We start from the raw sequence: 15,134 nt of genomic DNA on the forward strand, positions 1-15,134 counted from the left end.
TACAGGTTTTGAAAAGTAGAGTCAAGATTATACTATTAGATGAATATCTAGAATCGTGTTAACAATGAAGATTAGAACCATATACTTTAATTCCTAACGTGGGCTTCCTCAGAGAATGTCAGGAGATAACGATCTATAAACTAAGATCTGAAAGATGTTCACAAAATAAGTTATACTTTGGAGGTCAGAGAGAACAGCATGGACAAAAACCCAAAGGCAAGGAAAAGTATTTAATCTATAAAGAATTAATATTCTGTGGTCATGAAACAAAGAATTGGTGGCAAAGAGAGGGTAGATACTAAAAGTGGGGCTAGGGATCCCTGGGTGGCGCAGCGGTTTGGCACCTGCCTTTGGCCCAGGGCACGATCCTGGAGACCCGGGATCGAATCCCACGTCGGGCTCCCGGTGCATGGAGCCTGCTTCTCCCTCTGCCTGTGTCTCTGCCTCATTCTCTCTCTCTCTCTCTCTCTGTGACTATCACAAATAAATAAAAATTAAAAAAAAATAAATAAAAATAAAATAAAAAAATAAAAATAAAAATGGGGCTAGAAAACTAAGGCGGGGTATATCATAAAGGAATCTAATAGTCAGGCTGAGTTTAGACTTAATCCTGAAGGCAAAGGGAAACAAGGAACAAATTTTAATCAAGGAAGATGGCCTATCAAGTTTATATTTTTAATTTTATTTTATTTAAAAAGATTTATTTTATTTGAGAGAGAGGGGTAGAGGGAAAGCTGGGTGGGAGGAGCAGAGAGAGAGGGAGACAGAAACTTAAGCAGACTCTGCACTGAGTGCAGAGTCAGATATGGGGCTCGATCCCACAATCCTGAGATCACGACCTGAGCTGAAAACAAGAGTCAGATATTTAACTGACTGCACCACCCAGGGGCCCAGAGTTTGCACTTTTTAAAGGTATTTTCTTATTTTATTACCACTAATCAAAAAGTAAGTTTGTTAATTACTTCTTTGTTCTCCCCACACACAACTGTAAGCTCTAGGAAGATAGAACTCTTATTCACAATTGCTATCTCTAGCACTTAGCTTATTATCTGCCACACAGCAGATGACCAAAAAATATCTGTTAAAAGCATACAATTCTACAACTTCACTGGTAACACAAAACTGCTGTATTCTGCTTGCAATATGGAGAATGAGTGGGTGGGGAAAGGTGGGGGAAACAAGAAGTCCAGTTACTAAAGCCGAGTGTAATCGAGTAAATATCACCTGTATTGTCAACACAAAATGACTCCTATAAATATAAGAACTTAAAAAGTCTTTGGGAAATCTTCATAAAATAGTGAATGTAATAGTCATTGTTCAAAGTAAACAAGATATGTTTTTAGGGCACTTGGCTGGTTCAGTCAGTGGAGCATGCAGCTCTTGATCTCAGGGTTGTGAGTTTGAGCCCCATGTTCTATGTAGAGATTACTTAAAAGAGAAAATCTTTTAAAAATAACAAACAGAGGTGCCTGGGTGGCTCAGTTAGTTAAGCGTCCATCTTATGGTCATGAGATCAAACCCAGTGTCAGGCTCCTCCCAAGCTTGGAGCCTGGTAAAGATTCTCTCCCTTTCCCTCTTCCCCTCCCCCACATGCTTGTACACGCTTGCTCTCAACAAGCAAGCAAACAAAAAGAAGAAGAGGAGGAAGGGGAGGAGGAGGAAGACTAGGAACAAAGGCCAAATAGGTAACAATAGCTCAAACTAGTTGCAGTGGAACTAGAGAGAAGATGGAGGTAAAACTGGCATTACTTAATTACTGACTAGATCAGTGAACCTGTAGATAGCATTAGCATGTTCTTGTAAAAACTGAGGTACCTAAGAGTAATATAATACTAGCCAAAACTAGAGGGTGAGTCCGTCTCTACTCTTAAAATAGCCATGAGCAGGGACACGATATAATTTTAGTCACTTACAGACACACAAGCTAGGACTGAGAAATTAGGTAACTTGTCCAAGGTTACTTGATTAAGGGCTGAGACAGGCTCTGGAGAGCTAGAAGAGTGGTTCTCAATTATGGCCGCAGGGGTATCAGAAACACCTGGGGTGGTGGGAGACAGAAAGTGGCACACAGGTAGGGGTTAGAAAAGAAGGGATGAATAGGAAGGGAGAGAGAAAGGAGGAGAGGGAGAGAGGGGAAGAAGAAGAAAGAGGGAGAGAAGAAAGGAGGGAAGGAGATGGAGGAAAAAAAAAAGAAAAACGAAAGTGATTTTAGTTTCATTCTACTGTGCCAACAGAGTCCGCTGTGGTTCCACAATTCCAAGTAAAACCACAACAGTTTTAGGCAGGAAAACTTTCCAAGTATGTAGTCTAAACAAACATTCAACTCTGCCATAAAAATCCTCAATTAAAGCATCATATAGCCTCTGGACACTGCAACTTGTAGGCATATTGTCAAAATTAAACACTCGGAAAATGTGTGTCTAGGAAAAGAGTGATATTTTCAAAATTTTAATCAATCAGATCAAGCCTCTGGCATTAAACCTTTCAATAACTTCCAATTTTATTTGGAAAAAAAATCCAAACTTCTTGCATCTATACAAGGCATCAAACAATTAGAGTTTTAACTATTTTTCTAGCCTCATTTCATACTGACTTTGTGGGGACCCCACCGTCAACTGGCACCAGCCTCATCTCTTTCTGGAACACACGAAGTTCCTTCCTGCTTTGGGACTTTTGTACTTGCTCTTCTCTCACTTAACATGGTTTTTCCTAGTTCTCTACTTCTTAAATCTTAAAGATAACCCCTGCAGATGAGGTTTCCCAACCTGCTCTATCTGCATGGGACCTCCCATGCGACTTATTCTCATGGCAGCCAATGTTTTTTCTTCACAGTACTTAATGGCAACTGCAAGCCTCTGCACCAGCAAGTGAGTCCTCTGAGAGGAGGGATCTTATCCCTCAGGCTCACAGTATCTCTCACATGTTTAAAACACGGCACATAGATGGCACTGAAATACGTTGGGAAGGAGGAAGGGAGAGGGTCAAACTTAGATGCTAGCAGGTGTCCAATAAATATTATTAAACGAATGAGCTTGTTTGCATAAATCAATTATAAATTAAAGAACACACAGCAAAACTGGTAATTCTGATTTTATAAAAGTTGACTATAGCAGTAATTAGGGAATGAAGCCACACTTCTCACTTCCCCTAATACCTCTAGTCTATGGTAGTAAAACCATAATGATGAAAACAATTACCACAATTTAATGTAAATTTAAAAGCAGCAGAATATAAAATTGTGTTTAATTTTATACAATAAATTATTATTATTTTTTGAGAGAGAGAGAGAGAGCCTGAGGGAAAGGCAAAGGAAGAGAGAGAATCCCAAGAAGGCTCCATGCCCAGTGCAGAGCTTGATGCTTGGGCTTGATCCTATGATCCTGAGATCATGACCTGAGCCAAGATCAAGAGTTGGACACTCAACTGACAGCCACACAAGTGCCCCTACAATAAATTTTTAAAAAATAGACGGAAATACATCAAAATTATAACATTACATCTGGGTGGTCTGATACAGTTTCTTTTTTGCATCTTTCTATATTTTCCAAATGTTCTACAATGAGCATATTATTACATTTATCATCAGATTATCATACTTTGCTGGATATAAAGCCAGCCATAACCATGAACAAAGCATTACACTGATGAGTTTAGCAACTTACTATATAATAACTCATTTAAAAAATATCTTTAGGGGCAGCCCGGGTGGCTCAGCAGTTTAGCGCCGCCTTTGGCCCAGGGCCTGGTCCTGGAGACCCGGGATTGAGTCCCACGTCAGGCTGCCTGCATGGAGCCTGCTTCTCCCTCTACTTGTGTCTCTGCCTCTCTCTCTCTCTCTCTGTCTCTGATGAACAAATAAAATCTTTAAAAAATATATCTTTAAATGATAGTCATTAAAGCTTATCTACAGTGAATTTTTATACTGAGCCTTTGCTACTATCACTTTGCCACTTTTTTTTTTTTTTTTTTAATCTTGGAAGTAGTTTAAGCATGGTGGAAAAAACACCTCTGTACTCATTTCCCCTAGAAAATAAAGGTCTAGCCTCTGCCTAGTAGGAAATATGGGAGAAGAGTCTTGAGGGTCCCTTCATATGCAGTTTTTAACTATGGTACTATCTTCTGTTAAAATGTTTTTTAAAGTTTTTCCTTGTAAGTAGGAACTATTTTAATAAAAAGATCTATTTTTATGAATAATAGCTAAAAGAAAAAGCCAGCTGATCTAATTTCTTAAATTAGGCATTTTAAATTACTGCATCTTAAATATCATTCTTCTGTGTATAATAATCAAAGGCAAAGTGACTACTATGTAGGGTAACTATGCAAACTGATATCTGACAGTGAATCAGGGGCACTACTAATAATTACTAATGCCAGGGCAATATGCATAACTGAGACATCTCAGGCAAACCAGTCACCCTATTACAAGGAGAATAACTTGGATGCTGAGTATGCAAACTTAAAAGTTGTTATCAGTTACACGAAGTTCTCCCTCAGAACAAAGATATATTCCACATGCTAGTGCCTTATAAGTCACTACAGTGAAAGCAGAAGGTGGAAAGGAATAGCAAACATAGAATACAACAGTTTTAAACTCATTAATTCTTGCAAGGCCCCTTTGCCAAGCAAGCACACATATAAATAATGCCTTCAGGAATTTAAATATTGTCTTTCTGCTCAAATAATATAATAACTCGTATATTTTAAACACATAAAATTAGATAATTTAGTGGATGGATTTTTCTTCCTCTTATTCAGAACTACTTCAATTAAAGACATGGGGAAAGAGTGAAGAATGGTTAGAAAGAAAAGAAAATAGGCTATATATAGTCTATCTAAAGTAGTTAAGATATGAGAGAAGAATCACTAAATGCCTTTACCCATTCCAGAGTCTTTCTTGGTGCCATCTGATATTATGTCTACATGATCAGAGTCCACATCATAACTAAAGAAATCATTCAAATAGGTCTTCGATCGCTGGCCACCAAAAACATATAAGCAACGATTTTTCTGAAAAATAAGGAAAAAGGGCAAAGAAGGGAGAAAGCAGTCACTTCTATGAAGAATTCAGATGATCCTTTTAAAATTTAAACCTCTATAAAAGCAATTTTATGCCAGATCCCATGCAATGGAGTACTATGCTGGTATAAAGAGGAATGATGAAACTACATACTAAGAGGTGATCTCTGGGATATTTTGTTAAAGTAAAAAGCAAGGTACAGAATAATGAATGCAGGGTACTGCCTTTGCATAAGAAAGGAAAAAATGAATGTGTATATGTTTGTTTCTTTCTTCAAAAAGAAACAAAGGAAAGAAGCTAATTAAAGAAGGGACAGAGCAAGGAAGAAAGAAATCCGATCTCTCCAAAAGTACATTGACTTACAGGTTTTGCCTTTGGAACCATGTGTATTGTTTTTATTTAATTAACTCAAAAGAAAAACAATTTTTTTTGAAATTTGAAAAAACAATGAAATAAAACCCATTTTAAATGAAATAAACATATCTGTAAAAATAGGACCACATAAAGACATGATCACATGGAGAAGTAGTAGAGATTTAATTCATGTTTTTTTGACTACCCATTTCTAGCTATAACCTAAACAGAAAAATAATCAGAAAGCAATGTGAAGCAATATTCAGTAATTTTTGTTAGTTTTGTGATTCTGTTACTATTTAGAAAGACATAAGAAGTAATATAATACTATCATTAGGAAGTAGGATTTTAACCTTAAAAGATACATAAAATACAAAATCAAAAGGATATTAAATTTTAAAACTCATTAATTTTTAATTTGAATTGGCCATGACAGTATGAACTAATGATTTAATTTTTCTGTTATTAAAAAAGATACTTATATATAATACACATAAATGTGTGTATATAACTATATGTGTAGGTATTCTGGGAAGGGGGCACCCCTATTGGACAAAGAGAAAAACTTGGTTATCAAAAAGAATAATCACAGCACTGGATTAAAAACATCAAATATATAAAAGTCCACAAGCTCATAATAATGCTTAAAAATATACTGGTTAACTTTGGAGTTTCAACTCATTAATATGAAAAGGTGATAAAGAAAAAAAAATAAAACATTTTTATCACCTCTCCTGTGTGGTGTGCACATTAGGGTGGCCAAATAGTTAATGAGGTTGTTAAGTTTTTAGTATCAGAATCAGTTAATAAATACAGAATAAATAACATAACTAGAAAATCACTGTTTTATAAACCCTACATCATGATTATCAATGACTGCAAAAGCCATTTGGTAAAATGTTGACAAGAACCTTTATTACTGATCAATCAGGCTGGTAACACCTAAACCCATCGAATAATTTTAACATCACCAAAAGTATGAAAGCTACACATAAAATGCCTCTTGATAGCTTGCAATCAGACCATCTTTAAGGTATTCTTGCACTTCTCCTTTTGCATTCCCCCTCCTCCCCAAAAAGAGAGAAAATCTAAAATCAAGCCTTTAGAGCTAACTACCAGCTTATAGGAAATATGGAGACTAAACAATCATACCACTACAAGGATAAAATTAGCTATGGGAAATTCGAGAGCACACATGATTCAGTTTCTTTAACAAGTAAATAAATGGTATATGAGGGGGGAAAATAGGAGCAGGGAGTACTGTTATGGCCTAAAATAAATTTAAGAGACATAACAACTAAATACAATACATAAACCCATTCTGGAGTCTGACTTGAATAAATCAACTATAGAAAGGTATTTTTCAGTATTTCAGAAAACAAAATGAATGCAGACTATGTATTAAATGATAATATGAAATTATTGGTACTTGGGTTGAGTATGACAATGGTATCATAATTATGCAAATAAAAAATCCTTATCTGTTAGTGATACACCCTAGTATTTACAGGTGTAATGACACATTGTCTGACACTTGCCTAGCAAAATAAAATTTCAGAATAAATTTGAAAATCAGAGAAACATTAAAGAAAGAAATGAAATATAAGTGGGATAGATATATGAAAAATGAACAGTGGAATACTGATAACTGTTGAAACAGGTAAGTAAGGACACTCTTCTCTCTACTTTGATATATGTTTAAAATATTTCACAATGTTTTTAAAGTTATGTTAAACAGAAAGAAGCCCAAGTTAGCCTTATGACATCTGAGAAGGTTAAAGAAATGTCTGATATTGGTTTTACTAATAAATTTAAATTCTAATTCTATAAAGTCAGTTCTTAATTCTTCATATTTAATGGAGAGTGGCAGAGAGGAAAATAAAACAAAATAATTGATCTTTAAGTTACTAAGAGAAATCAGTAAATAGAAAGGTATAAGAAAGAGAAATAGCTACAGTATTTGTATCAGCAGTAGTTATCTGTAAGTTCTAGATTAGTATTCAAGTAATAACTATTTAGGAATTACTGTTAATGGGAAGAGTCTTATAATTAACAACCAGTTCACTGCTGAGGAAGTTTTATTTTTGTCTATCATTGTTAACACTAGTGATTTATTTTTAACGAAAAGTGCTGATCTCTTTCTGAAGATTTAGATCTATTTCTTTTTCTATGGAGATATAATGACAAAATAACAATACAATATATAGAATATTCTTACTGAGTGGAATAGCATGCAGTGTCCTATCCGAGACTGGATGTCCTCAGGCCCAGCATTACAGGAGTCCTCTCGAAGAAGTTTCCAAGTTTGACATTGACAGTTGAAAGCAAACAACCCACTGAACTGTGGTTCACTGGCTCTGCTGTCGTCTACGCTCCCATTACATGTCAAAATTCTACCACCAAAGGTGTAGATCATATGCTTTTCTGAGTCCATACACATCTATCAGAACAAGGCAACAGATTGAATAGTTACAGATTATTCCTGTCATACATACTAAAATGAAACCAGTGTGCAGTTTTAGATTCTCAAAAAACTCAACTGTGTCTTAGTAACACTAAATATCACCCCAGATTATCATGTGCACTTACTGCAGTAACGCTCACTGCCTGGCAGATTCCGGATCCCCCTTCCTCCCTTCCTCTCTCTCTCTCTTTCTTTCTTTTAAAGATTTTATTTATTTGAGAGAAAGAGAGAAAGAGCGTGCACAGCCAGGGTGAAGGCAGAGGGAGAAGCAGACTCCTTGCTCAGCAGGAAGCCCGTCTGGGGATCACAACCCAAGCTTAAGGCAGATGTCCAATTGACTGAGCCACCCAGGGACACCTCAGGATGCATTTCTAAATACTTTTTTGGGTTTCTATTTTTCCTGATGAGAGCAAAATATATTACTTTCTTGAAACTATATAATTTTTACCAAATCAATCAGTAATACATGAGGTGCTGATTTATACCGAAGAGTAAATGCTAATCATACTTCATGGGTAAATAGTGATCACACCCTTTTATTCTCCTTGTTTTGTTTGTTTTTATTGAAGGTTCGATTTGCCAATATATAGTATAACACCCAGTGCTCATCCCATCAAGGGATCCCTCAGTGCCTGTCACCCAGTTACCCCAACCCACCACCCACCTTCCCTTCCGCAACTCTTTGTTCATTTCCCAGAATTAGGAGTCTCTCATGGTTTGTCTCCCTCTCTAATTTTTTCCCACTCAGTTCCCCTTCCTTTCATCCTCCTTATAAAAACTCTTTGTATTCTAGGCAAGCATCCCATCCTCTTAATCATGAACCGTTTCATCAGAGGGTAGCTACATCAGTAAGAGTGATACAACTAAATTTTTATTTCTGCATTTATTTTGCAAAGCTCTTCAAAACATGTTGTTACAATATAGTAAAACAAACAGACGTTTGGAGCAGTCTCCAGACTGACTTCTCTAGTGATGAATCTGCCTCCTTTTACACATTACTATAAAATTAGTTTTCTTGAGGTATACTACATAATTTATGTTCAAAAGTCAAAACTGATTCTTTCATTCTTTTTTTTTTTTTTTAAGATTTTATTTATTCATGAGAGACACAGAGAGAGAGAGAGAGAGAGAGGCAGAAACACAGGCAGAGGGAGAAGCAGGCTCCATGCAGGGAGCTTGATGTGGGACTTGATCTCAGGTCTCCAGGATCAGGCCCTGGGCTGAAGGCTGCACTAAACCACTGAGCCACCCAGGCTGTCCCTCTTTCATTCTTTATACTCAAAGAGATCATGGCTTTTCATAAAAATATCTCTCAGAGGGATGCCTGAGTGGCTCAGCAGTTGGGCGTCTGCCTTTGGCTCAGGGTGTGAACCCAGAGTCCCGGGATCGAGTCCCACTTCGGGCTCCCTGCAAGAAGCCTGCTTCTCCCTCTGCCTATGTCTCTGACTCTCTCTCTGTCTCTCTCATGAATAAATAAATAAAATATTTAAAAAAATCTCTCAGAAAAAAGCCATTTGTCACAAGACAATAAGTTCTAATCAAATTCTATTTCAAAGAATGTCTAAGTCCTAGTTGGGAATTAGATGTTGAACACAAATGGCATTTTGGTATTTAAAGAATAAATTGCATATACAAAATATCTATTTTTTGGCTAAGGTACAAATACTAGCCATTATATGTTCAATTTTCTCCTCCCATCAAATTGTGCTATTTATCTATTTTTGTATTGTTTTCAGGAAAAAGCTATTTTCATAATTGTAAATTCCTTTTATTTTTAAAATTGTTTTTAAAAGATTTTTATTTATTTATTCATAAGAGACACAGAGAGGCAGAGACATAGGCAGAGGGAGAAGCAGGCCCCCCCATGGGGAACTGAATATGGGACTCAATCCCAGTACCCTGGGATCACACCCTGAGCTGAAGGCAGACACTCAACCACTGAGCCACCCAGGTATCCCTAAATTTTGTTTTTTTTAAATTAATGTTAAAAAGAAAATATTCTAGCACCTCCTAATTTTTCTCTAGCCACTAAAAAAGATCCAGTCACTTGCCATTTCCTAGGTTTCTGACAACCTTCCATAAATTAAGATGAAAATCTACTATTCTTTAAGGGTGAAATCTTGGTGAATATAGTTCAAAGTATTCCCACTCTTTAATCTTAAATGATTATATCATTAAAAGCAATCCATACATTGCTGAAGATGACTCAGTATGGCCCCATTCATCTACTACATCACTGCCTGAGGTTTCACTGAACCTGAGTTGCATTACCCTGTCCTAAGGACTAAAGGCTCAGATCTCTCCAAACACCTCAGGATCGTGTTGAAAATCATAAGGGGCCCACATTATGGGAGCCATTTAAATTTTTACAAATTTACAGGCTGATACTAATTTTGGCCAATCTCTGTTATCCAGCTCCTATGGTTCTACTTCATATGATTACAAAAGTAGTTTCTATTTCCTTCCAGGGATACTTAAGCTTAATTTTGATATGGCTTTTCTCATCTGTTATTAGTTATGAAGCATAAACATCTTTATCTTGGTAGCTCTTTCTAGCATACCAGAGCAAACCAACTAAAAAAAAAGAGTGAGAAACTATAGTAGTTTCTCTGATTCTTTCCCATATCTTAGAATACACAGGACACAAAACAGATATAATTAAAATAAACAGAACACAAAACAGATATAATTAATTTTATTCCTTCAGGTTGGTTCTTCCCTGGGTAAGATAGGCAGTTTCAACTGGGGTCAATTATCAAAGAAGAAGTGTTAATCACTCTAGAAAACTATGTTGTTCAATAGTTTATGATTTCCTTTTTGTTTTCAATCTCTGAAAAAATTTCTGAGAAGCTAATAACCTATTAAAGTCTGGGTGATAATATTAATATCTTTTCTCTTGAAAACTTCAAGAGATTGCTTAAGTCAAAACTTGGAAGACCAGTCACTCATCTACTCTATCAGGTTAGATATTTAATTCCTAAAATCAAACAAATTGTGGATAGCCACTTATTCCCCACAATGTTTTAAAGTCCCAAAGTCTTTATTTTACTCTGCCACATGAACACAAGACTGGCTAGGATTAGGCTGGGTTCAAAACAATTTTTCTTCTCAGAAATCCAGAAGCTTTCTAAACAGTACTCAACCTACCAACCTCAAAAATGTCTCATGTTAATCTGGTCCTTGCTTACTTAGAAAGATAACCAGTATCCTCTGTGGCTTTTAGGATTTTCTCTTATTCCATGACTCTAAAATTTCATGAAGAAAGTACCTAGGTAGGGATATTCCTTTTCATTCATCCTAATCTGCTTCTTGTGTTCCTTTAATTCTAAAAACTGTCTTTCTTCAGTTCCGGGACCTTTCTTCCTTTTTAACCCTGAGCGTGTATGGTGCTTTCAGTTTGCTTCCATTCTCTTTTTTTAGAATTCCTATTAGGTGGTTTTTAGAACTTCAGGATGTTTTCTCTGTTCCTTAACATTTCTCTTATAATTTCAGCTCACTAATTTAGTAACTTTTAGAGATGAGAGCTTTTTTTTTTTTTAAGATTTTTTATTTATTTATTCATGAGAGACACATAGAGGCAGAGATATAGGCAGAGGGAGAAGTAGCCTCCATGCAGGGAGCCAAAAATGGGACTCAATCCCGGGACTCTGGGATCACACCCTGAGCCAAAGGCAGATGCTCAACCACTGAGCCATCCAGGCGTTCCTGAGGTGAGAGCTTTTTAATCAGTTTATTGAGATTTTTATTTGGCTATCAAATCTTTATCTTGTAATTTTTCTAGATATTTCTTTTTCATGGATAAAACAGCCTGCTGAATTGCTCTAAAAAGATCACTTAAACTTATCTTCAAGGCTTCTTCACAGTCTATACTACTAGCTGTTAATATTAATTCTTAATTTGTTTGTCCTGTTTGTCTCATGGTATTATTTTCAAATATTTCTTTGCTTTTTTATTTTTTATTTTTTTGGCAGTTAATCCAGTCCTCTTTGTAGCTGCAAATTCCCATTCATCTACCCTTTCACATACAGCAGCCTGCCTCAAGGGACTGGATGAAGAGAGATGAGACATGGTGCTGTTAAGGGCTCCATAGCAGCTACCCTCTTGGGCACATTGCTTTATCCATCCAGCACCATTATCCACACTCAATACCTGACTGTGGACAATTATCTAAGGTAAGTGCTGTTCAGTCACCAACCAATCATCTAATGTTTGCCCCAGCTACATAAACTTTGAGACCTTTTCTTTTTTTTAAATAAACTCTGAGACTCTAGTTGCTAAAATCTTATGGACTCCGGCTTCTTCTGGTTGGATGGAACACATTTGTTTCTACCTTACAGGAATTCTCCCCAATTTTTTTAAGTTCCTCAAAGGCATTCTTTCTTGTTTTTAAACATTGTTACTAATGTATTCTTTTGCATTTCATAGATTGTGGGGCAAGAGATCTTAGTATTTTATCCTGCCAAACAAGAGAATAAAAATTTTAAAGATAACTTTATGCCTACTGAAGCAAGAGTTATTTTTATAATCTATTATAGGCATTTGTACGGAATCACCAATAGACAACGCAGTATAACATGTGAAATAAACTCTAAGGGCAAGAGTTACTGAGCACAAATTAATTCCACTATATACATATCTGTGCACCAAACCTGATGATCAAACACCAATTTTGGCCCTCCATCAGCAGCAGTATCCTCACTGAGTAACATCCATGTGTTTGTGTCAATGTCATAACGATAGAAATCACTTTTCAGAGACTTGCTATTCCTCACAGAGGAATCCAAATATCGCCCCAATGTGTAGATTTGCCTTCGTTGAATGTCAATGCACATTTTATGACATGATCTGGCACTAGGACCATTCTGTGGAGAGCAAAGAAAGAAAAAAGAAAATAAATATTCAAAGAACATATAACAAGAAAATAAAATGAAATGCTCTTTTTTTGTTGACTTTCATTCAAAGGTTTGCAATAAAGTCCTACATAGGATTAAATCTTACCACAGAAATGCTTAAAATCTACCAGGAGAGACGAGATGAACTATTCTGTATCTGATGGCACTCTGTTTAGAACACTTATATGACTTCTATTATATACCCACCGTATTTTAGTCATTTGTGCACAGAACTTTATTCAATAGTACATGTTAATCTAAACATACAATTAATCTTTAAAAATGTTTATTAGGATTTCTCATCAGAGTCTAGCACAAAACAGATATTCCAAGAATATCTAGAATTGCTGCATTTCATAACTGGAACTTTAATAAAACTACTAGTTTAATTATCTCCTTTTGAAGATGAGGAAATATAACATGAAGAAGAAAGGTATCCTCCTAAAAGCTAGTAAAGTAGTGACAACACCAGAATAAAAATGCACAATTTGACTTCATCGTCCACCCTTTTCATTACATAAAACCGACACTCCTGAGTGAATAAATATTACAATGAGAAAACAGTATGAAGAACACTATATTATCAACAAAAATTAATTATTTGAGATCACTTGTATCAGTGGACTGAATGAAAGGTAAAAAAATGGTAGTGTATAAACTAAAAAGAGAGTTCCTTGGAAAGAAAAGAACTTCAATTGGGCATGATCTGATTAGTTGAAATGGGGAAAAGAATGAGAATATTTGTTAAATATCTCCTAAATTGTACCCATAATATTACTGTGTGTATTTCATTCAATCCATGTAACAACTCCATAAGGAAATTTACCATTTCATAGAGTCTAAGTAAGCTGTCCACAGTAACAAGATTAGGAAGATAATTTAAACCCCAGTGTAAGTAGAACCGAAAGCAAAAATAGACTTAATCCAATGTGTGTGGCTATGACTGAGATGAAGACTTTCTACTGCAGAAATAAGAGCTGAAGAGTAAGGCAGAAACAGAGCCTAGTGACTGGTAGAGGAGATTGGATGTAAACTTGCAGGCAATAAAGAATTATCACAGGTTTCTAGAGCAGGACAGAACATTTTTAAAAAAGTATTAAAAAAAGAGTATTCTAGCACTGTTATGCAGATTAAATGAATAAAAATATTAGGAAGAATAATTTGACATTAGTGCTATCAATCTAGATGTTAAATTGATTTGTATCTGAACTTTAGTATTCATACTATTTACAACTTTAAAACCCATTTTCAAAGATTTTTGTCAAGGAAAATCTCTAGCAGATAAGATGGAAATATTTTTGAAAGAATTTTCTCCACAATTAACCTCAAAAACAAAGATAGGATAATATATTATAAATCTGTACCATATATCCTAGAATGTGGAATTTGAAATTTTAATAGGGGAGGTAACAGAACTTCTTGCTTCAGCTTCTTCCTTCAGAACTTCTTGCTTCAACCTTTAATAATATGGGTTATTAAAATGATGAGCAAATTATACCTTAAGTAAGCAGAAAAAAGGAAAGAAAAGAATAGGAATCAAAAGAAAACAGATAAAAAAATAGAGATACTAACAAAGCTGGTTTCCTGAAATATTAATAGAATTATATACCACTAGCAAGACTTATTTTTTAAAAAGGAAAATATGAATTGCTAAATATGAGAAATGAAAGTAGGAATATCACTTATAGGCTCACTACAAGTTAAAAAGAAAAAAAGGGACTACTATGGAAAACAAAGGTAAAATCTGACAATGTAAATAAAATGGACATATTCCTCGAAAAATTATAAACGTACTAAAATTAACATGAGAAAGAAAATCTGAAGTCACTATATCTACTGAAAAATTGAATTCATAATTTAAAATCTTTCCACAAAGAAAATGCCAGTCCTTGATGTCTACACTGGTAAATTTTATCAAACACTTGAAGAAGAAACATTACTCCTAACTTATTTTAGTTAATAGATAAACCCCTAAAGGGGGTTTATCTCAGGAATGCAAAGTTAATTTTACATTAGAAAACTGATCAAAGGGATCCCTGGGTGGCGCAGCGGTTTGGCGCCTGCCTTTGGCCCAGGGCGCGATCCTGGAGACCCGGGATCGAATCCCACGTCAGGCTCCCGGTGCATGGAGTCTGCTTCTCCCTCTGCCTGTGTCTCTGCCTCTCTCTCTCTCTCCCTGTGTGACTATCATAAATAAATAAAATTAAAAAAAAAGAAAACTGATCAAAGGTAATGAACATTAAAAGAATTAAAGGAAAAAGTATTATCTTACTTATACAGAAAAAGTATTTGATAAAATTCAATACACGGTCATGAGGAAACTCACAGCAAACTAAGAATAGAAAGGAGCGTCCTCAATCTAGTTAAGTGTGTATAAAAATCCTAAATCTAATTTTTCACTTAATGG

General features: G+C 35.5%; 1 protein-coding gene across 13 annotated transcripts in view; it reads right to left on the reverse strand.

Moving 5' to 3' along the window:
• MKLN1 (muskelin 1) overlaps positions 1-15,134 on the reverse strand; it is a 326,298-nt gene that overhangs the window by 41,387 nt on the left and 269,777 nt on the right. For all 13 annotated transcript variants that reach the window (XM_025471680.3, XM_025471681.3, XM_035698604.2 and 10 more), the window contains 3 exons: positions 12,485-12,697; positions 7,590-7,811; positions 4,878-5,007 (listed from right to left, as the gene is read on the reverse strand). In XM_025471680.3, the coding sequence (XP_025327465.1) occupies positions 4,878-5,007; positions 7,590-7,811; positions 12,485-12,697 (565 nt within the window). The remainder of the gene's footprint in view (positions 1-4,877; positions 5,008-7,589; positions 7,812-12,484; positions 12,698-15,134) is intronic.

The sequence above is a fragment of the Canis lupus genome, chromosome 14 (genome assembly GCF_003254725.2).
Source record: "Canis lupus dingo isolate Sandy chromosome 14, ASM325472v2, whole genome shotgun sequence".
Lineage (NCBI taxonomy): Eukaryota > Metazoa > Chordata > Mammalia > Carnivora > Canidae > Canis > Canis lupus.